The following is a 23,185-nucleotide window of genomic DNA, read 5'->3' as shown; positions in this document are numbered from 1 at the left end:
TTTGCCAATCACGCAACATGCAATCTCAAGCAACTGGCAAATGCACTTAACTGGCATCTACTCCACATAGTTTCTAGATTACGGGGGTTTTACTGTATATACCCAGAAAGACCCTCTGATCAGACTGTATCCAACCTATTGTATCTTCGGACAATTTTCAGCATTGTATCCTGGGAAAGGCAGCATCCCTTCAAGATATACTCCCTGTGGCTGCCAGTAAGCAGGAACAGACACTAAGGCTATGCTGGAGGAGTGAAAAGCTGAATAGGAAGGTTGGGGTAGGTGTACAAATCATGAATTTTTTTAACATAGAACTTGTAATTTTTTTTCCATTCTGAAGTGTCTCCCTACCTTCTAGGAGTGGCCGTTCACATAGGAATGACCAAAACTCCAAATATCTCATCACACCGCGAGTTTAGACAGAATACCTGAAGTGCGGTATTTAATGAGGCTATTCATAACCCGTTGTTCATGGATTGCCTGCAGTTCAGTTTAGATTGCAGGCGATCTGTGAAAATATCTAGGAGTCGAGGAGGTAAAATGTCGGAATGGGAATGAGTCGTTATTCCCGTTCCGATCTTCTTACACAGTCTGTGTTCCGGGAAATTGGGAATAATTTGCTGGAACGCAGCGTCTGTGTAAAAAAACTATAGTAGACACACATTACGAGAAAGAGTGTTGTGTTTGGGGAAATTGTGATCAGGTGGAATCACCATATGAGGGGGGCAGGTTTGACTTCTACGTGTGAGAATCACCACTTATTTGAGCAATGCAGAAGTTACTCTCATGTTCTCTGGTGGATATTGTCAGGGTGGGGTGTGCACCACTGAACCAGTTATAGCAAGTAAAGTCAGGACTATCTTGATGAAGGGCTCAGGCCCAAACTACATGTCTCTTTGTTTCCTGTGGACGCTGTGAGACCTGTTGAGTTTCTCCAGCACTTTTGTGTGTGGCATCAGGTATTAGAACAGGTTTCAATTGATGTGTTACAATTAATGCAGGTAGACCTGCAGAAGGATGTGTGAGGGTACTCTCAGCTGAATGATGTTAGCATTGAAGATAATAGTGTGAGGAAGTAATTACGACTGCATTGTGAGCAGATTTTATTCATCAGAAGTTTCCAGGTAGGATGTGATGTGTCCTCTCACTCCTGCTGCTTTTCAGCCTGCAGCTAATGACTCACTGCTTCAAATCTGCATTTTCTGGAGAGCCCAATTTGATTTCATAATGGGAATGATTGTTTTCCACTCCAGGGGGAAAAAAATATGATTTTCCAATGCAATAACACTGAGGAAATAAAAAGTGAGCTATGGGGTCAAATTTCAAGGCAATGGATTTTATTATTCAGGAAAACATGCATTCATTGGATCTGTCCTTTGTGTCCTTTCACTTATAAACATTGCTCGGAATATATAAATATATAATTAGGACCATGTCAACGTTGAATAGAAAAGCTATAGAGGGAGAGTTTGTTCCTGACTTGAAAGTCAACAGCATAATTTTTCCAGTGTCAATAAACATAATGGACATATTTAAAGGCAGTGAATGTCCTCCACATACACATACGCATGCACACGCACACAAACAGTGGGTGTAATTATTCTGCTGTTGGTAACTTATAATTTTGGAGACCTTAATTGCCATTAAAATGATATCACACTAATTATAGATTCAACATCAGAATATCAGTTTAACCTAACTTACTTGATCATTATGGTGTCTGGATAAAATGTTACAGCTGTGTTTGGTTCCTTTATACTTATACCACAATTATACTCAGTCCACATCCACAAAACTAAATGATTCTAAATGATACAATGTCGGTAGTCTTTTACAGTCAAGGGCTTTGATCTTTGGAACAATGAAGGACGAGAGATGACTTAGCAGAGGTATGTAAGATTATGATGAGGATAGATAGGGAGGACAGTTAACACTGTTCTCCTGGGACGACATTAGCAAATACCATCTGTTTGAGGCGAGTGGAGGAAAGTTCTTTGAAATGTCAGAAGTAATTTTTCTACACGGAGTGGTGGGCGACTGGAATGCATTACTGGGGGTGGTGGTGGAGGCCGATACAATAGGCCCTTACATAGGCCCATGAGGTATGGAAAAATTACAACAGCATGGGCTGAAGGGAGGTTCTGTGCTGTAATATTCCATGTTCTAATATCTAATCCTGCTACATTAAGACCTATCATTAGTGGTGTAACCCATATTGTGAACTGGGTATCATAAATCTAGAACCTGCTGAGAGCTAGAACACAGGCATTTAAGTCCAAATATACAGAACTTAACACAAGGAGCAGGAATGGCTTACAAAAAACAATCTCCCAGCCGAAGTGGATGATCTAGATGAGAAAGGAAACAGCTGTGGCAGGGTCGAAATGACATAACCTGTGACAAGTGTACAGCAGATGCCACTGGCTCTAACCAAGTCCTGAACAAGTGGACAGCAAAGAAGCATGCATCAGATATTGTGTAGTGACTACAGTTGGGCATTCAACACCATCGTCCCCTCAAAACTGATGGGCAAACTCCAAGATCCTGGATCTCCTTACCTCCAGGCCATAATCAGAGAGGTCTGGTAATAACATCTCCTCTACAGTACCAGAGCACCACACGGCTGCGTTCTTAGCCCCCTGCTCCACTTGTTTTACACCTATGACTGTGTGGCTCAGTACGGAAAAAACACCATCTACTATAGGGGCGATGTCTCGGCATACAGGAGAGAGGTTAAAAATTTGGCTGAATGGTGTACTAACAACAACCTCTCACTCAATGTCACCAAAATCAAAGAGCTGATTGTGGATTTTAGGAGGGGAAAACCAGAGGATTTCATTGGGCGGAGAGGGTGAGCATATTTAAATTCCTGGGAGTCACTATCTGCTTTCCTGGACCCAACGTACTAATGTCATCGTAAAGAAAGCACGTCAATGCCTCTATTTTCTCAGGAGTTTATGGTGGTTTGGTGTGACATCAAAAACCGTGGAAAACTTTTATAGATATGTCGTGGAAAATCTGCTGACCAGGTGCATCACAGCCTGGTATGGGCACCAATACTTCTGAGTGAAAGGCCCTCCAAAAAGCCCAATAGATCACAAGCAAAACTCCACCATCCACCAAGAAAATCTGAATGGAACACTACAGTTGGAGAGCAGCAGCAATCATCAAGGATCCGCACCCTGGACATGCTCTATTCTCGCTGTGGCCATCGGGAAAGAGATATGGGTGCCCCAAGACTCATACCACAATGCTCAAGAAATGTTGTAACCCCTCCACCATCAAAATCCGAACAACAAACTCATTGAGGGTTCTAACTTTGAACATTATTTATTATTGAATATTTATTTTCTGTTTTGCACAGTCAGTTTGTTTGCACTTTTTCATTTCTTGGATTCGTATCTTTTCTTGACTACTGTTTTTTTATCTCTATGATAAATAGATATTCTGTCTGGCCCGCTGTGATGCGCTATCGAGCAGAAAAGCAAACACAAAACATAAAGATTGTTCAACAGGCTTTATTCCACACAAATTTCCACAGAGCTGGCTGTGAGAGTAGCTGTGCTGGCTCTGAGACTGACTTTGAGGGGCCGGATGTTGCTTAATTCCCGGAGGGTGATTGGCAGCCGACTGGGTGGGGCTTGGTCCATTCAGGTCGGCTGATTGACAGCCGGCCAGGTGTTGCCTTGTCCTCCAGTGCTCTTCCTGCAGGTACATAGGTTGCCCCCTGAAGTAGGCTAGTGGTGTATCACCACATTCACCCCCTTCTTTAAAATTGTCCCGGGGAGATTACATTCCATGTTCTTTGAAGCCCCAAACATATGTACATTATTTACAAGTTTAGACGGTCCGGTGGCTGTCGGAGACTCTGCGACCGTTGCAGGGTTGGCTCCTGGTCAAAGGTTGGTGAGGGTAAGTGGGGGCTAGTCGGGGGGACGGGAGCGGGGGCCGGAGCGGCTGGCGTGGTGCAACATGGTGGGGTGGCCGGGGCGGCCGAAGTTGAAGTGTGTGTGAGGCATTGGATGGGTGGGGAGGGGGCAGGTTCATCCCCCACAGTCAAAGTGAGTCCAGGGTGCCTGGGGTGGGGAAGGTGCGGCAGGCCGGTGTGGTCTTGGGTGTCCTGCAGCTGTCCGGAGTCAGGAGAATGTGTCAGGTTGGTGTGGTCCTGGGATGAAGGATGCTGTTGTACTGTGGTTGATGTTCCCGCTGGTGCCAGGTCCCTGGTTGAGATGGTGTCTTCCCTGCCACTGCTGAACCTAATGTGGGCGTAGTTATGGTTTGCGTGTTGGAGGAACACCTGCTCGACCAGGGAGTCGGCCTTGTGGGCCCACACGTGTCTATGCAGGAGCACAGGTCCCGGGGACGTGAGCCATGCTGGATGTGATGCTCCAGTCGCCAATTTCCTGGGGAATGCAAACAGGCATTCGTGAGGGGTCTCATTTGTAGCCGTGCACAGGAGTGACCTGATGGAGGGCCTCGGGGAGGGCGTCCTGTTAGTTCTCTATGGTCCAACCCTTAGAATTAAGGGCCAGGAGAACTGCCTTCCATATCACCCCGTTTTTGCACTCCACCTGTCCATTACCTCTCGGGTTGTAACTAGTCTTTTTATTAAAACTTTATTTAATATTTTCAAAAGAAAAAGTTTTACAAAATCCATAATATAAAAATGAAGGTTACAACTAACCCATCCCGCTCCACCCACCCTCAGTAAACTCCACAAGGGAAGTATTAAGAAAATAAAAGAAACACATACAACAATTTAAGATATTACTAAACTCATATATTTCAAATAAGGCACCCACATCTTAACAAAAAAGTTGTAATTATCATGTAAGTTATTTGTTATTTTCTCCATGTAAATACAGGACCTCAACTCATTATGCCAACGAGTTACATTTACTTCAACCTCGTCTTTCCATGAAATCGCAACACATTTACGTGCTACAGCCAATGCTAAATGAAGAAATGCTGTCTGAAACTTATCTCACCCCAAATCAATAAATGGGGCAGTACAACCCAACAAAAAAAAAATTTGGGTCTAACAAAAATTGGATCGTAAACAATTTTTGAAGAAATTCCCTAATTTTATGCAAAAATGATTGAACCTTATCACACAACCAAACTGAATGTAAAAATGTTCCTACATAAAATTCACTTCTAAAACACAACTCTGAATTACTAAATCTATATTTTTTCAATTTCTCAGGGATTAGATACAACTGGTGCAAAAAATTATAATTAACCATACTATATCTTTTACATTAAGCAATTTAGTCACACCATCAAAACCCATCATCTCCCAATCGGCCTGATTAATATCACAAATTAAATTGTTTTCCCATTTAATCCTAGATTTATATAAATTTATTTTATCCATAGTGTCTTGCAACAATGCATACATCTCAGAAATAAAACCCTTATTTAATGAATGAGAAATCATAAACTCAAATTTCATTAACTTAGGAATTTTCATTTCCTTTCCAAAATTATCTTTCACTAATGTTCTAATTTGATAATACACAAATAAAGAATTCACTGGAATTCCAAATTTCTCTCTAAACTGATTAAACAATAAAAATTTACCCTCTTCAAAACAATCCTGCAACAACTTTATTCCTTTAATCTGCCATTTCCTTAAAATTCTATTATTCTACGAAAAAGGAATCAATTTATTTTGATATATTGGAGCTTGAACCGATATTTTACCTTTCGTACCTATCAATAAATTCCTTTTAATCCAAATCACTAACAAATGTTTTAAAATTGGTACATTATATCTCTGTAATAAAACGGAATTCCACTTAAATATGAATTGATGTGAATAAGGTTCAGAAATACCAGCCAAATCTACCCAAGCTCAGCTAGGGGGGTACAAAACATCCAGCATACAGTTAATAAATCTTAATTGAGCTGCTTTATAATAATTTTGAAAATGATGTAATTATAAACCTCCCAGAGTGTATTTCCAAGTCAATTTAAGTATCGCTACTCTTGCTAATTTTCCCTTCCATAAAAATTCTCGTACTACTTATTTAAATCCTGAAAAAAAGATTTTGGAAGTAAGCAAGGAATCAACTGAAAAAGATGCTGAGTTCGCGGAAAAAATATTCATCTTAATACAATTTATTCGACCTATTAATGACAAAGGTAGATCCTTCCACTTAATCAAATCAGCTTTGATCTTTCTCATTAACGGTACATAATTTAAATTATACAATGATTGAACATTTACATTAATCATTATACCTAAATAATTAATTTTATCAGTCCAACAAAATTTAGTAATTTGTCTACACTGATCGTAATTTGCCTCAGAAATTGGTAATATTTCACTTTTATCCCAATTCACTTTATATCCTGACAATTTACCATATTTTTCTAAACATTCTTGTAAATAAATTAAAGAATGTTCCAGATTAGTTAAATATATCAAAACATCATCAGCAAATAGATTAATCTTATATTCATCATCTGCTACCCTTATACCTCTAATATTCTCATTCTGCCTAATAGCTTGAGCTAACGGTTTGATGACAAACGCAAATAGAGTTGGCGACAAAGGACAACCTTGACAAGTTGAACGCGATAATTTAAAAAACGAAGAGGTTTGACCATTTGTTGCCACCCTAGCAACTGGATTATTATATAGTGCCTTAACCCAACTAATAAAAAAGGGTCCAAGGTTATATTTCTCCAAAACTTTAAATAAAAAATTCCATTCGACCTGATCGAAAGTTTTTTCAGCATTTAGAGTAACTACCATTGGTAGGTTGGGTTGCTGACGTGATGCATTGATCAATGAAATTACTCGAAGAATATTATCAGAGGCTTACCTATTTTTAATAAAACCGGCCTGATCTACATGTACCAACTGAGGTAAATCTTAACATTTCTATTTGCCAATAATTTCGCTATTATTTTATAATCTACATTTAATAAAGAAATTGGCCTACATTCAAAGGATCTCTATCTTTTTTTGGTATAACCGTTATTATTGCACTCAAACACGAATCTGGTAAGGCCTGTTCTTGCGTTACCTGTTGAAGAACATCCATAAATAGAGGGGACAAATCATCATAAAAACCTTTATAAAATTCAACAATAAACCCATCATCTCCTGGAGACTTCCCATTAGGCATTTGTTGAATAACATCCTTTATTTCTAAATCTGTAAAAAGAGACTCCAGTTTCCTCACATCATCTTCTCCTAATATTGGCAAGTTTAAATCTGACAAAAAAAAGATTCAATGGAACTATCATCTCGAACTCCCTCAGAAGTATATAATTTCTGATAAAATGATAAAAATTGGTCGTTAATTTCCTGAGGTTTAAAAGTAACTGAATTATCTTTCCTCACAGCATTAATAGTTCTCGATGCTTGTTCTGTTTTAATTTGCCACACTGGAACTTTATGAGCTCTAACCCCTAACTCATAATAACGTTGCTTAGATCTTTGAATCAAATGTTCATATTGATATGTTTGTAATGTATTATATCATAGCTTCAATTTAGTTAAAACTGCCTTATTATCCTCTGTACAATTCCTCTGAAATTCTTTTTCCAAATCAGCTATCTGTTTTTCCAATAACTGACTCTCTGCCAAAAATTTCTTCTTTTCTTTTAATGCATAGCTAATAATTTGACCCCGTAAAAACTCCTTCAATGCATCCCTTAAAGTAAAATTACTCTGAACTGTATTCCTATTCAAATCCAGAAAAGAAGCAATTTGATCCTTAATAAATTTTACAAATTCCGGTTTTCTCAATAGCATTGCATTAAACCTCCACCGAAAAGTTGATTGAGTAACTTCCAGCCCAACACAAGAAATAAATAACAATGAATGGTCAGAAATTGTTCTACTCTTTATATTCAGCTTGAATAAAATGAGATTGCAAATGTGCTGATGCCAAAAATAAATCAATCCTTGAAAATGAATCGAGACATGAAGAATAAAATGAAAAATCTTTCTCAGTAGGATTTAACCTCTCCAAACCTCTATCAAATTTAAATCTTTCATCAAAGAAACTAATTGGACAGCTGCTTTTGATTTTTCAAAGTTTTCGGAGATTTATCCAATAATGGATCTAATACACAATTAAAATCTCCTTCAATCAAAATATTTTCTTTTGTTTGAGTCAGTTAAAAAAGCTTCAGACATAAATTGTTCATCGTCAATATTAGGCGCATGCACATTCAACAAGGACCATGACTCGGCAAACAATTTACAATTTATCATTAAAATTCAACCAGCTGTTTCCACCAAAGATTCGAGTTCAAATGGTAATTTCTTGTGAATCAAAATCGCCACTCCTCGTGCTTTCAAATTAAAAGAAGATGAAATTACGTGACCGACCACCCAGTCTCTCTTCAATTTTAAATGTTCTTTTTCAGTTAAGTGAGTTTCCTGCAAAAAAGCAATATCCACTTTCATCTTTTTTATATAGGCTAAAACATGTTTATGCTTAATTGGGTTGTTTAAGCCCCGAACATTAAATGTTTCAAAATTCAAACTAGACATTGTTTTAACAATAAACCCTCCCCCATTCCTTCAGTCCACATAAAAAACCTTCTACTCAATAATATAAAATGAAGCTTCCCTTGCCAAATAGCCCTTAAATTAATCAACCATTTAATTAACTCTCCCCAAACAAAAAAAATTACTCAAAAAAAGTAAGAAAAAAGTTTTTTTTAGAAATAAGTAGAAAGTATGAAAGTAATAACTCCCCACTTAACTGGGTGTGGAAAGAAATAAAACCCCCCCCACAGGTGGCGGATGACTCCCAAAAGCTTCAGCGACATCAATCCCCCCCAACCGGATTTACAAAATTATAAGTCTAAATCAGTTCACAGCCCCAATGAATTCAATCCCAAACCTTGTTCTGGATCATCAATATCAATCAAGCTCTTTGACATATTTGTCTTCCTGTTCCCATTTCCATTCTTCTTATCAGAAGTCTACCTCTTAGGTGAAGAATGCCTTTCAGTAGCCCTGTCTGGCAAAGAATTAGCAAAAATTAAAGCGTCGTGATCATTCTTAAAAAACTGTGATTGGAATTACCATTAAAAAATCTTCAAAACTTCAGGATATCTAAAAGAAAATTGTACCCTTCCTCCAAAACACCTCTTTAGCAGAATTAAATTCTTTACGTCTTTTAATAATTTCTTGACTTAAATCCGAATAAAAGAAAACCTTGTTTCCCTGTCCCATCAATGGAGACTAATATAACCATATAACCATTTACGGAGCAGAAACAGCCCATGTTGGCCTTTCGAGTCCGCACTGGTTCACTGATTTTGTGCGCCCTCTTCAGGCATTGGTCCCGGTAGATCTTCATTCAATAACGATGGGCGAATTCAATGCAGGTGGAATCAAATAATAGCAAAACTATGAGCAAACAGATTGGCTGTAAAGACAGAATAGTTTGCGTAATCCTACGTGCATTTTGGACCGCAACTCGCAAAATGGTTTCCCTGTCTTGATACCATAAAGAACGAATCAAAACAGTTCGTAGAGGTTGGCCCAGGTATGGTTTTCTTCTCAAAGCTCTATGTGCCCTATCTAGTTCCAAACCTTCAGGAAAAAAAATTGCAATTCCAATGCTTCAAGGGATCCACTTTTTGAAAAAATTTATTGGATCCGAACCCTCAATTCCCTCTGGAGTTCCCATTATTTTGACATTATTCTGGAAACTTTGGTTTTCCAAGGAGTCTATCTTCTTCAATAAGTCCTTCTTCTGAATTTCCCATCCAACAAAAGAATCTTCCACTTTTTCTATTTTTTCTTTATTACGTTCCACTTGTTCTCTACAGACTTAAAAGGCACATTCCATTTTCTTAAAATTGTCTTGAACTGTATCCACCATATTCAAATATCTATTGACATCAGCTTTAACAAACAAAATATCTTTCTTAACAAAAGAGAGTTCCTCACAAATATTATTCATTTTTTCAGTCATGTTCATAAATCCATAATCAATCTGAGTGGACATTTATGTTGACATATTACCCATTTGATGTGCTATAGATTCCAAAATTGTAAAAACAGCATCAAAAGTAGTTTCACTAGTCTCTCCTTGAGGCCTACCTTCTCTCACTTCAGTAGTAATCAGTGATTCTTCTTCCATAGCTTCAGTTTGCAGAGAAGCTTTCCCTTGCTGTCCTTTTAATTCCAGCAATGATTTAGTCACTTTACTTCTGGTCTGCATGCCTACAGACCCGGTCCCGACGTGATCAGCCCATTGCTGACCAACTTCCCTGACAGCCCAGACCCCGTCAAGAAGATCATGGACCCGGGACGCACCGCGCATGCGAGCGTGTGCGCTGATCAAGATAAGAAGAGAAAATTGGAAGCCCGGCGCCATCTTGCGAAGGCACCGGGGTAATACCAAAGCGAGCTGGAGTACGTTGCTGCTTGGGTAACTGTCCAATCGATTCCATGGATTCTACTTGGTAAGTAGGCCTCAATTCTTTTGTACTCTTAAAAGGAAGTTTTTTTCTGAATCTAGCAGCCATTGTAATCTTTTAACATTCAGACAAATTCAGAACAAATTTTCAAGACTTTTAAAAATTCTTATTTGTTAGTCCAATTGGGGGAAGATGGAATTACACTTCTTCCTTTGCTATCAGGCCACGCCCCCAGGTTGTAACTAGTCTTGTGACTAATTGTGATGCCCTTTGCTGTCAGGTACTGGCGCAGTTCCTCACTCATGAAGCTAGACCCCCAGTCACTGTGGATGAAAATGGGTAGCTGAACATGGTGAAGATCTGCATCAGTGGACTGATGACGGTGGCCACGGGCGTGGGATAGTGAAAGGAAAGCGGAAGTATTTGTCTATGACTCCAAAGAAATAGACATTCCAATTTGTGGAAGGCAGGGGACCCTTGAAATCTGTGCTGAGGCACTCGAAGGGCCGAGTGGCCTTTACGACGTGGGCCTGGGGCAGGCGGAAGAAGCAGGGCTTGCATTCTTCGCAGGCCTGGCACGCCTCAGTCATGGTCCTGACATCTCTGACAGTGTACGGGAGATTTTTGGACTTGATAAAGTGGTATAAGTGGGTGATGCCCAGGTGGGAGAGGGCTCATGCAGAGCCTGCAGCTGGTCATTGTGGAGTGACACGCAGGTCCGGGAGAGGTAGCTGTACATTGCCAGCTCGACTCTCCAGTGCAAGATCTTATCGTTCTTGATCTTGCCTTTGTGGGTGGTGCTAAACATGAACGCCACTGCACACTGGTCAGTGAGGAGGGTGAATCTCCTGCCAACCAGGTAGTGGTGCCAGTGGCAGACCACTTCCACGATCGCCTGGGGCTCCTTTTCAATGGCGGAGTGCCCCAGCTTAGAACCATGGAGGGTTCTGGAGAAGAAGGCGACAGGGCGCCCCTTCTGGTTCAGGGTAGCGGCTAGGGCCACATCGGAGGCATCGCTCTCCACCTGGGAGGGAGAGTCCTCATCCATGGCATGCATTGTGGCATCTGCAATATCCTGCCTGATGTGCATGAAGGCTGCCTGCACCTCAGGTGGGAGAGGAAAAGTTGTGGTCTGGGCCAGTTGTGGTCCGAGAAGTGAGAAACCCACTGTGAGTAATAGGAGAAAAGGCCAAGGCACCTGCAGAGGGCCTTGAGCATGGGCACATCCATTCTGGATCCGAGCCGATGACACCATGTGCCACAATGTACCCCAGGATGGCAAGGCAGGTGGTGCTGAACACTCACTTCTCTTTATTGTGTGAGGTTTAGCACCTCGGCCGTCCAGAGAAATCTCTCCAGGTTGGCATCGTGGTCCAGATGGTGACATTATCCAGGTAAGGGAAAGTCGCCCTTAACTTGTGTCAGTCTACCATGCAATCCATCTCCCGCTGGAAGATGGAGACAATGTTTGTGACCCCAAATGGAACTCAGCTGGTAGAGACGTCCGTCCACCTCGAAGGCGGTATAAGGCCTGCAGGTGGATGGGGAGTTGGTGATAGACCGACTTCAGGTCAATCATGGAGAAGACCCCGTAGCGAGCTATCTCGTTGACCATGTCGGCTATCCTTGGTAAGGGGTAGGCGTCCAGCTGGGTGTACCGGTTGATGGTCTGGCTGTAATCCTTGACCATCCTTGGCTTGATGCCCCCCTTGACCACCAAGACTTGGGCTCTCCAAGGGCTGTTGCTAGGCTCTATGACACCCTCCGCCAGAAGCCGCTGCACCCCTGCATTGATTAAGTCTCTGTTGACTGCACAATAGCGCCTACTTCTGGCAGTTATCGGCTTGCTGTCAGGCATGAGGAGGGAGGGCGATGCGCGGCGTAGAGAGGCCGCAGGTTGGACGGTGCACTCTGGAGAATGAGTGGGGGTAAGGCCCCCCGAAGGCGAGAGTGACGCTCTGCAGGTGACATTGGAAGTCTAAGCCCAGGAAGACTGGGGCGCAGAGTTTGGGCATGACAGGAGCTTGAACCTGGTGTATGTCTCTCCCCCCCCCATCCCACAGTCAGATCGGCAGAGCAGCGCCCGAGGGTATTAATAGTTCGGTTCTGGGTGGCGAAGCCGATAGAGAAGGTGGTGGGGTGGATTTTGAGTTTTAGGGAGTGGGCCACCCTCGGGTGAATAAAGCTCTTGGTGCTGCCACTGTTGCTTAGGCACTTCGTTACCTGCCCGTTGATTTTGACATCCATCATGGAGCACCCGAGGCCATGAGGGTTGTCTCTGGTCTGTGTGGTGGTCGCTAGGACCATTTCGGGGTCCAAGTCGTCCTTCCCTGAGGGCGGAGGCGAGTTGCAGCCGATGGCATCCTCTGCAGGTGTGGGGTGCATCGCGAGAGGTGAATGTTAACCAGTGGGGCTCTGCATAGGCATGGGGTGCGGTGGGTGGTGATCGGTGGTGACCGGAGGCATGGGTTCATCGGTAGTGATCAGTGGCGTCTGGAGGCGTGGGGTGCATCAGTAGGGCGGCCTGGTCAACGCCCATGTTGACCACATCGTCATCGTCGTCAGTGCTGTGCTCGTAGGCCTGGGAGGGCCCGGATGGCTGTGGCGCCTGTGCCTGCCCTGCACAAGATGGCGGTGTCGTGTGGGGGTGTGTGGCCTTCCTCCATGGCTGTGCTGATTGCGCTGGGGGAAATGACGACATGCCATCAGTGCCGGTGACGTCATAGTGGCCGGCAGAAGTGACATCACTCCGTGGACCGGAAGCGACATCATTGTAGTCTGTGGATGTGGCATCTTAGCAGGGTGGCGCTGGCGTGGTCCAGGTGGAGCATGTGGCGATCATGGCTGGCGAGGCCAAAAGTAGTGCTGCCAAGGTTGGGGAGGCCAGAAGTTGCTGCATGGGCAATGGCATCACTCGGCAATTGGACGTGGCCAGGACCGGGTGGGAGGGGGGCTGGTCAGAGAGGGTCGCAGAGCTGCCAGCAGGCTTTGAAAAGCGAAGTGGCCTTTTTTGCCACATCTTGAACAGTACTGATTTCTAGCCAGGCAGTTTTGGTACAATCGTTGATCTGACCCACACCAGGACCCACAATACTTACATGGGCGCTGAGCGCCCACAGCAGCGATGTTCTCGTCCACCATCTAGTTTTGGGCCATAGCTATGGTCTGTGCTGACCACGTGGAGACCTGGGGAAGCCTGAAGTCGAAGGCTTCGGTGTGCAGGACTGCTGCATCCAGGGCTCAGACTACCTCCACTGTTTTGGCCAGGGAATAAATATTGTCCTCCAGCAGCTTCTGCCTGATGGCTCTCGACCGTAGACCCCGGACGCAGGCATCCCTGATCAACCTTTCGACCTCCCTTTCGGTCTTCCTGGGTTCTGCCAGACACAGTCAGGCTAACCCACATAGAGCTTCCAGGAAGGACTCGGCTGTCTCTCCAGGCTGCTGGGTACGAATATGCAGAAGATACCTTGCCAAGTCTATGTTTGTGGGAGGTTTGTAAATGGTTTCTAGGATGTTCATTGCTTCAGAGTACTCGGTGCAGTCTTTAAGGGCCTGGAAGGTTCAGAGACCCAGCTTCGAGCGGAGTAAGATGAGCCTTTTCCTATCGGAGTCAAGGATGTTGTTGGCATGTGCCTCGATCACTTCTCCCGTGTGCTTTCAGATTTCGAAGCGTGCCTGTGCTTCCAGATGACGTGGGTCGACTTCGAGTCTCCCGGTGCTCAGGAGCTTCTCCATTACAGCTTCAAATTTTGTGTGGAATAAATTATGATGCGCTATTGAAAAGCAGACACAAAACATAAAGACTGTTCAACAGGCTTTATTCCACACAAACTTCCACAGAGTTTTTGAATAGCTGTGAGAATAGCTGTGCTGGCTCTGAGATTGTCCTCAAGGGGCCGGATGTAACTTATAACCTGGAGGGTGATTGGCAACCGACTGCGTGGACCTTGGTCCATTCAGGTTGGCTGATTGACAGCTGGCTAGGTGTTGCCTTGTCCTCCAGTGCTCTTCCTGCAGGTACACAGGTTGCCTCTTGCAGTAGGCTAGTGGTGTATCACCACACCTTCAGGAAAAAGAATCTCAGGGTTGTATGCGATGTCTTGAATGTCCTCTGACAATAAATTTGAATTTTGACAATGGTGTATTTCTCCTGTCTTCTAGAGAGAGAGGAAACTACAGTAATTATAAATGATTGATATGATCCTAATTAACTAAATTTAATACTTTTTATTAATTATCCACATTAACAGGCTTAATGGGTTAAAATACAGGCAGCTCCTGGGTTAAAAACGTTTGATTTACAAACAACCCATAGTTACAAACCGACAAGAAGTAGAATGGCGTCAACTTCCAGTTCAAGCGTGGTTGAGTCATAATTCTCATAGTAATGACCAAAAAATGTTAAATTTTATAAATATTGTGATACCAACAGTCCCCACACTGATCCCTCTGCCCCGCACCCTCCCGACAGCCTGCCACCAGCCCCCACACCAATCTCAGGGAGGGAGTGGGGGGAGAAGAAGAAGCAGCAGTGTGCGCCATCGCAACACCACTGTCAGACTGTGTCACACATGGCCTGAGCGAAGCAGCGGGCGGGCAAGGTGCCACCGAGGAGGGAGGGTAGGGGAGGAGGAGTGAGTGAAGGATCCAGGTGTGGATCAGAAGGAGCAAAGATGCGGGAGGGCCTTGCGGTACCTGTACTGTTGCCATTTCTCCATCATCTTGTTGACTTTTATGGAGTTACTTTTATTATTCGATGCAGTCCTGTATTTATTACCTGTATTATTATTATGTACTGCATTGTTATGTACTGTATTATAATGTTTAAGATGTTTTAGTGTATTAACGTTAAATACCTGTATCGACTTGCATACAAATTCGAATTAAAGACAGATCTAGGTAATGGAACTCGTCTTTAACCCGGGGACTGCCTATATGTATCAAGTTAAGCAGGAAGTTACTTTCTCTTATTGGCTTCTTTTTCCCCTTAATTTGACAGGAAATAAATGTCTTTGTCTCTCAGTTCTCTCTTGTTCACAGTTTAGGCACTTGACTACACTTGTAGATAATAGTACTTGATCGCCAATATGTTCAGATGAAAACATTTATGTCTAGTTCAGATAGAATGTCATGCTCAGTAATGCTTGCTCCATTTCTTCTTACATTGACACTACTGAGCAATTTCAATACATTTTGTTCTAATTCCACATGTTCAGTATCTGCAGCATGTTGCTTTTATATGCTTTCAATAAATCAAGTGTGAACGGTTCAAATTTCTTTGAAAAAAATCTTTGTCTTAATTAAACCTTCATCTTATTTCTGGGCATCAGTTTCATGTGAATTTAAGTTTGTGTTCTCAAGCGTTGCGTGTTATAGATTAAAACAAACTGAATGAATTATAAAACTGAAGAGAATATATTTATCCTTGCATGAAAGGGAAATAGCAGAAAAAATCTGGCTTGGAGATTTTTTTTGTTCAGATTTTCTTTTTCACTAGTTCCATTTATTTTCTGGTGTGATATTGCATTTGCATTAATTTGATCTCACTTAATTTGACATCTTTGCATCTTATTTTGAAATCCACAAACCAAACTTCCAATTGTTCCCTTTGATAGTAGTCGGGTTTATGTATATATTCCTCTTAAATTATGTTTTATCTCAAAGTTTACAATCCCCAGTTTATCAGTAAATATTTCCCACCCATGTACTTGTGAGTTTAAGTACCTCAAACATGAAGGAAAAAGGGGCGAGGCAGACCGATGAAAAATATTCCTCAAATCCTGCAGCCTACCAAGTGGAGAATGAGCCACTCGCATCAGACTTTGCTCGTCATCATTTGCCTATCAACTACGTAGCTCTATCAAACGGAGTTTGTCCTTAATTTTTATAGGATTCTCTTCAACTTGCACAAAGTGGTAGCCATTCAAACGGAAGAGAAATGACTACATGTTAATAGCCCATACGGTTGAATGGTGGGAGATTAAGAGGGTGTCTGCATTAGAGCAAGAGTCTCCCAAATAGCAGTGCTATTCCCACAGGGATTAATATAATGATTTGTTTGCACTTTGTGGTGCAAATATGTTAACCCTTTTACCGATGTGATATTCAGAATCATAAATTTATATAGCACAAAAACAGACCCTTTGCCAACCAAAGTGCCTGAATATTCACCGTTTCCAGTTTAGTGATGTAATTTTGATAGCATATTAATTTTTATAACAAGAATCCAGTCATTCTAATGTGGCCTTACCAACATCTTGTACAGCTGTAACATCATGACCAACTCTTGTACTCAGTGCCTTGACTGATTAAAGCAAGTGTGCCATACACCTTCACCACTCTGTCTACTTGTGTCGTAACTTTCAGGGTAGCTAAGGACTTGTATTCCTGGGGCACTTTGTTCTACATTATTTTCCAGGGACTCCATTGTTTACTGCGTAAATTTTGCCCTGATTTATCTTTCCAAATGTGACCATTCTTATTTGTCTGAGTTAAATTCCATTTGCCATTTCTTCGATTATTTTCTGGTTTGACTGAGATCCTGTTCTATTCTTAGCCACTGTCAATGTCCTCTACTAAGGGCGTAATGAATTATTGATCTGACAAAGGAATGTAATTGAAGTGATTTCCTAACCTTTTCTTTTTACAGATGCTGACTAACAGTTTTTTTTTGTTTCTGTTTGGAGTTCTCCACAAGTCCAGTAACATTTCTAAAAAGAAAGAGGACTAAATGCAAACTGCAAATATCCCGCCGAGGATTTTTTAGGAAGCAACTTCAGACATAGTGGAGCCATTGGATGAAGGTTACCAGCGGAGTGGGAAACTACAAATGTGACAGCCTTGAGCAAGGAGAGTGGGAGGATAAAAGTGGGAAACTATAGGCAAGTTTAATAACTTGTTACAGGGTGACTGAGAGATGCGGCACAGATAAAGGTCCTTCAGTTCTCAAGTGTTCACACCTACCATTGGAATACATGCTTAACATGCATTACCCATGCCCAAAAATCTCTGGGTCTTTTTGAAGGCAGTGCATTGAATCTATTCTGCGTTTATTTTGATTTTGTAGATGGACCGGATTGCCGAAGTGTGGAAATTTCATGCATTGAGAAAACCAAGTGGGATCGCAGTCCATCTGCTTCGGAGACGGAAGGGAACTCGCCCTCGAGACCATCACAAATACTTATCACAAATAAGTATCAAAGCCACAAAATAGCACGGTTACATGCCGCTCTTTTTCTGAACTACACCATCTGTTTTGGATTACTTTTGCATTTCTCTGTTTTACATCAGGTCAGGATAATAGTCTGAAACAAAGGTTAGCTGAACTCATATATGTTACAGAGTGGATCTTAGGATTGGAATCTCACCTATTCATCTCTTAATGCCATTCATTTGTCTTAGGGTTCCAAATAAATGTCAGTTTGAACTGGTTCACAAAAACCGTGGTCTAGAAGTACAAGAGCAGCAGTATAGACATGCTGCAGAGTCATTGACTAAAATGCTTCCGAGTTTCTTTTTCTTATGTGCTTCCTGTTGATATGAAAATTACCCTTTTACTGAGAGGATCACACATTTAAGGCAAATGAAAATATATATTTTTGTATCACCTTTTAAATTCTGATGACATTCTGAAGAATTTCATAGGCAATTAATTATCTTTTAAAGGCATTATTCTCATTGTGCTGGCAAAGCCAAATAAAGAAGGCAGGAGCCCATTTTTTTGGGAGGAAGAAATTTCAGGACACAAGAACAGTCAAGTCTTTGGTCACTTGATTGTCATGGCTTATAACATCATAATTAGGTGGCATTTCCTAAACTCGTAATGCATGTTAAACATTGTTGTGATGTAAGCAGCTGGACTCACAACATGGTTAACATATTCAACATTAAAGTAGGTTAAAAATAATCCAATGAGAGTTGCACCTTTCATGAGATTTAAGGGAAATTTGCCATAAATCTGCTGAGCAGGTGGCATCCTGTCTGGAAGAAGCAGCACCAGGCATTGCCAATTTTAATGACTAGGCCTTGCTTATGTGTCCCTGGCCAGCTGCCCATTTCCTGAAGTAAAAATAACATGAGTGTATCTTGCATTGGGGGAGAAAGGGGGTTGTTTGTTAGCAAGGTCTGATTTAGGGCAACAGAGGTCCTGACAGAAGAAATTTCCTGTATTTTCATCTCTACACAAGGGGTTTTGAGGCTTAATTTCATTCAGGACCCATATTCCTGAAAAGCATGGTCTGCCTAAATGTGTGCAACCAGAATGTTCAACCTTCTGTTCATCTCTGTTCTCACAAAGAATATCCTCCAATTTTTTTTGCATGTCAATTTTATGCTCTCAATTCTTTTCCGGTTAATATTGGTTTTGGTTGTTTTAGAAACTCTTCAGTATGATTTATACTGTCTGGGTCACTTGAACTCTTGAAAAATATTTAAGCATTTTAGAATAATACAGGAAGAAGTGTCACTGTGCATTTTATTTTATAATATATATTATGTATAAGCACTGTAAATATTGTATTCAGGTTATTATGTAAAGTATATATTTATCTCAGTCTGGCATGCTTTCTTTTGCGATACAGAATGGTGGTCTCTCATTTTTAGCGTTTCGGCTTCCAACTTTTTGTTGCACGTGTGCAATTAATTTATCATTAGCTGTCCCAGAATAGCATGTGCAGATATGCAGAGTAAATTTCACTAAGATAAGAGACTGTGAGAAAGAAAATTTTGTATTCATGCAAAACCTTCAACAATTTCAGTGTTTCAAAGAGCTTAACAGCCTGGGAAGTACTTTTAAATTGATGTAACTGTTGCAATGTACAAAAAGTACCAACCAAGTTCCAAAGCAGAAATGTGATAATTACTAGATATTCTATTTTGTGTGTGTGTGTGTGTGTGTGTGTGTGTGTGTGTGTGTGTGTGTGTGTGTGTGTGTGTGTGTGTGTGTGTGTGTGATTTTAACTGGGAGATAAATGTTGGGTAGAACTCCTGCTTTGAATCGCATGATGGTACCTTTTATATTAGCGTCCTTACTGTTGCACTTGACTAGCAGACAAAGTTTTGCTTACTGGTAATTCTCTGAGGGAAAATCAATGAAGAAGATGACATAAGGTTAGAATTCAATTAGTATAATAAAAATTCAAGAGTCTGGTGTTAACATGGGTCTTTTGATGTGATGGCTGGTTTATGCTCCAGGTAATTATTGTCAGTATTATTGTTGTTGCATTTGAATTATTGAGAGTGAATTCGTAATGGAACAACCACTTCCAACAGTTTTCTAGTTGAATCGGTAACCATGACTAGCAACAATCTTAGTTGCGTGTTCTTTTTCAGAGACATACACCCAAGCAGAAACCCCGTTATCCTACCATTGACTATTCTTCTAATTATAAATAGTCAGTTATGATGCTTTATAAGAATGTGGATTTGCTTTTATTCAAAATTGTAAAAAAAAAATGTTTCTGTTGATCTAAGATATTAGCTATATTTTTCTTTCCAGAGAAGCTGGCTGAATGGTTGAGTCTTTCCAATCTTTTCTTATTTTTAGAAATGCTTTTCTGTTGTTAGTCTGGAACAGGGGTGGTTCTTTGACATGTAACGTGCGGCTCACGGCAATACCTTACACGCGGGGAGGGTAGCTGTCAGCAGTGGGGAGGGTAGCTGTCTGCAGTGGGGAGGGTAGCTGTCTGCAGTGGGGAGGGTAGGTGTCTGCAGTGGGGACGGTAGGTGTCGGCAGTAAAGAGAGTAGGTGTCGGCAGAGGGGAGGGTAACTGTCACCAGCGAGGAGGGTGGCTGTCAGCAGGTTGCCAGCTGACTGTCAACAGCCTGCCCACTGCTAGGCACCTGAAAGCTGATAGCCGCTTTGCCTAATAGTGCCCCCTCTCACCCCAAGTCACCATTAGGGGCAGCTTACAGAGGCCAGTCAACCCATTGGGACATGAGAGGAAACCAGAGCACCTGAGAGAACAGCACTTCTGCAGGTAGAACATCCAAATTGCACACATACCGCACCAGGCACCACTCGAGGTTCGTCGGGGATAAACATAAAAATATAGAAAGGAACAGGCTCTTCAACCCATGGACCGCACTGACTCTGATGCCAGACTAAACTGCCCCAACATCCCGCGCCAGCCGCCCCTGCCCCAATGTACCACGCCAGCTGCCCCAGCCCCAGAAGTCGGCGTTTGCTCTGCAGCACCTCTCCCCGCTGTGGACCTTTCAGGTGGCAGAACAGCACCTTCAATGCTGCCACCTGAAAGGTCCACACCCACAAGGCTCCAGAGCTGCATTTCTCAGGCAAAACCACCTGAAAGGGGCTCTACAGGCGCATTGTCTCCGTCCGAGCTCCTGAAAACGGCTAAAGGGGCAATAGAGAATAACTTAATATTTGGTGTGTAGACTTGATTAGAAAAAAATCTTTTGCAAAATTGCTTCCTTTTAAACACTGCTTCTTCACTATCTGCAGTGTATTAGCATTTTGCAAATAGATGATTTCCAAGACAAGGATTGGAAAATACTTTCCCCAACAAAACTGTACCTCCCGTGCCGGCTGCCCCAGCCCCCTAGTCCTGCGCCAGCCGCACTTGCTCTGATGGCCTGCAATGGGAGGCCGTCAGGCATCGGGGAGTTGGGTCGCCGGGCAGCGGAGAGGGGGGCTGTCAGGTGCGGGGAGTTGGGTCGCCGGTTGAATGTCATCAGCCCGCCCCCTGCTAGGCACCTGAAAGCTAGTTGGTTGAGTACAACTTAGGGACGCTTTCAGGTGGCCTCCTGACAGCCGCATTTGGGTATTTTAGACAGCTTTACATTCTGGTATTATGGCCACCTGAAAGGGGCTAACGATATGTTAGTGGATGTGGCATATGATCGCATTATTGCTACGGCTCTCAAACATCTGAAGTTTATGGTATACGGCTTTTATGTTAATCAAGTTTGGCCACCCCTGGTCTGGAAGAAAGACAGAGCAGCTAATATGAAGTGACATGAGTAGTTAAGAAAAATCAACTCTTTGCTAGTTGATCCTCTTTTGATGAGAGAGGCTCTGAAAGTTCAGGAAGAACATGGATGGGAAGCAAAAGTTGCTGAGAAAACATTGATCTTAATAACAGATCTTAGAACAAGATTTTGATAAAAATAAGATCCTGATATTTATGTGGTAACTGTTTAATTTGTTAAAATTAAAACTCAGCAAGAATTAAATGATGGGTGCTTTTATAAATTATTTTCTTTGGCTTGGCTTCGCGGACGAAGATTTATAGAGGGGGTAAATGTCCACGTCAGCTGCAGGCTCGTTTGTGGCTGACAAGTCCGATGCGGGACAGGCAGACACGGTTGCAGCGGTTGCAGGGGAAAATTGGTTGGTTGGGGTTGGGTGTTGGGTTTTTCCTCCTTTGCCTTTTGTCAGTGAGGTGGGCTCTGCGGTCTTCTTCAAAGGAGGTTGCTGCCCGCCGAACTGTGAGGCGCCAAGATGCACGGTTTGAGGCGATATCAGCCCACAGGCGGTGGTCAATGTGGCAGGCACCAAGAAATTTCTTTAGGCAGTCCTTGTACCTCTTCTTTGGTGCACCTCTGTCACGGTGGCCAGTGGAGAGCTCGCCATATAACATGATCTTGGGAAGGCGATGGTCCTCCATTCTGGAGACGTGACCCACCCAACGCAGCTGGATCTTCAGCAGCGTGGACTCGATGCTGTCGGCCTCTGCCATCTCGAGTACTTCGATGTTAGGGATGAAGGCGCTCCAATGAATGTTGAGGATGGAGCGGAGACAACGCTGGTGGAAGCGTTCTAGGAGCCGTAGGTGATGCCGGTAGAGGACCCATGATTCGGAGCCGAACAGGAGTGTGGGTATGACAACGTCTCTGTATACGCTTATCTTTGTGAGGATTTTCAGTTGGTTGTTTTTCCAGACCCTTTTGTGTAGTCTTCCAAAAGCACTATTTGCCTTGGCGAGTCTGTTGTCTATCTCGTTGTCGATCCTTGCATCTGATGAAATGGTGCAGCCGAGATAGGTAAACTGGTTGACCGTTTTGAGTTTTGTGTGCCCGATGGAGATGTGGGGGGGCTGGTAGTCATGGTGGAGAACTGGTTGATGGAGGACCTCCGTTTCCTTCAGGCTGACCTCCAGGCCAAACATTTTGGCAGTTTCCACAAAACAGGACGTCAAGCGCTGAAGAGCTGGCTCTGAATGGGCAACTAAAGCAGCATCGTCTGCAAAGAGTAGTTCACGGACAAGTTTCTCTTGTGTCTTGGTGTGAGCTTGCAGGCACCTCAGATTGAAGAGACTGCCATCCGTGCGGTACCGGATGTAAACAGCGTCTTCATTGTTGAGATCTTTCATGGCTTGGTTCAGCATCATGCTGAAGAAGATTGAAAAGAGGGTTGGTGCGAGAACACAGCCTTGCTTCACGCCATTATTAATGGAGAAGGGTTCAGAGAGCTCATTGCTGTATCTGACCCGACCTTGTTCGTTTTCGTGCAGTTGGATAACCATGTTGAGGAACTTTGGGGGCATCCGATGCGCTTTAGTATTTGCCAATCCCCTTTCCTGCTCACGGTGTCGAAGGCTTTGGTGAGGTCAACAAAGGTGATGTAGAGTCCTTTGTTTTGTTCTCTGCACTTTTCTTGGAGCTGTCTGAGGGCAAAGACCATGTCAGTAGTTCCTCTGTTTGCGCGAAAGCCGCACTGTGATTCTGGGAGAATATTCTCGGCGACACTAGGTATTATTCTATTTAGGAGAATCCTAGCGAAGATTTTGCCTGCAGTGGAGAGCAGCGTGATTCCCCT

The 23,185-nt window shown here is 42.7% G+C and overlaps 1 protein-coding gene across 9 annotated transcripts in view; it reads left to right on the top strand.

Moving 5' to 3' along the window:
* LOC138763907 (BTB/POZ domain-containing protein 19-like) overlaps window positions 1–19,561 on the top strand; it is a 143,947-nt gene extending 124,386 nt beyond the window's left edge. For 4 of the 9 annotated variants that reach the window (XM_069938873.1, XM_069938877.1, XM_069938874.1 and 1 more), the window contains 2 exons: window positions 162–278; window positions 17,474–19,561. In XM_069938873.1, coding sequence (XP_069794974.1) covers window positions 162–278; window positions 17,474–17,620 — 264 coding nt within the window. In that variant the 3' untranslated portion in view covers window positions 17,621–19,561. Of the gene's footprint in view, window positions 1–161; window positions 279–10,213; window positions 10,450–17,473 lie in introns of all 9 variants that reach the window. The other 5 variants (XM_069938879.1, XM_069938876.1, XM_069938878.1 and 2 more) reach the window with 2 other exon arrangements.
* The last annotated feature ends 3,624 nt before the right edge of the window (window positions 19,562–23,185 follow it).

The sequence above is a fragment of the Narcine bancroftii genome, chromosome 5, assembly GCF_036971445.1.
Source record: "Narcine bancroftii isolate sNarBan1 chromosome 5, sNarBan1.hap1, whole genome shotgun sequence".
In the NCBI taxonomy this organism is placed as follows: Eukaryota; Metazoa; Chordata; class Chondrichthyes; order Torpediniformes; family Narcinidae; genus Narcine; species Narcine bancroftii.
Note: the sequence above shows the minus strand (reverse complement) of the source record. Positions and strands in the feature narration are given on the sequence as shown.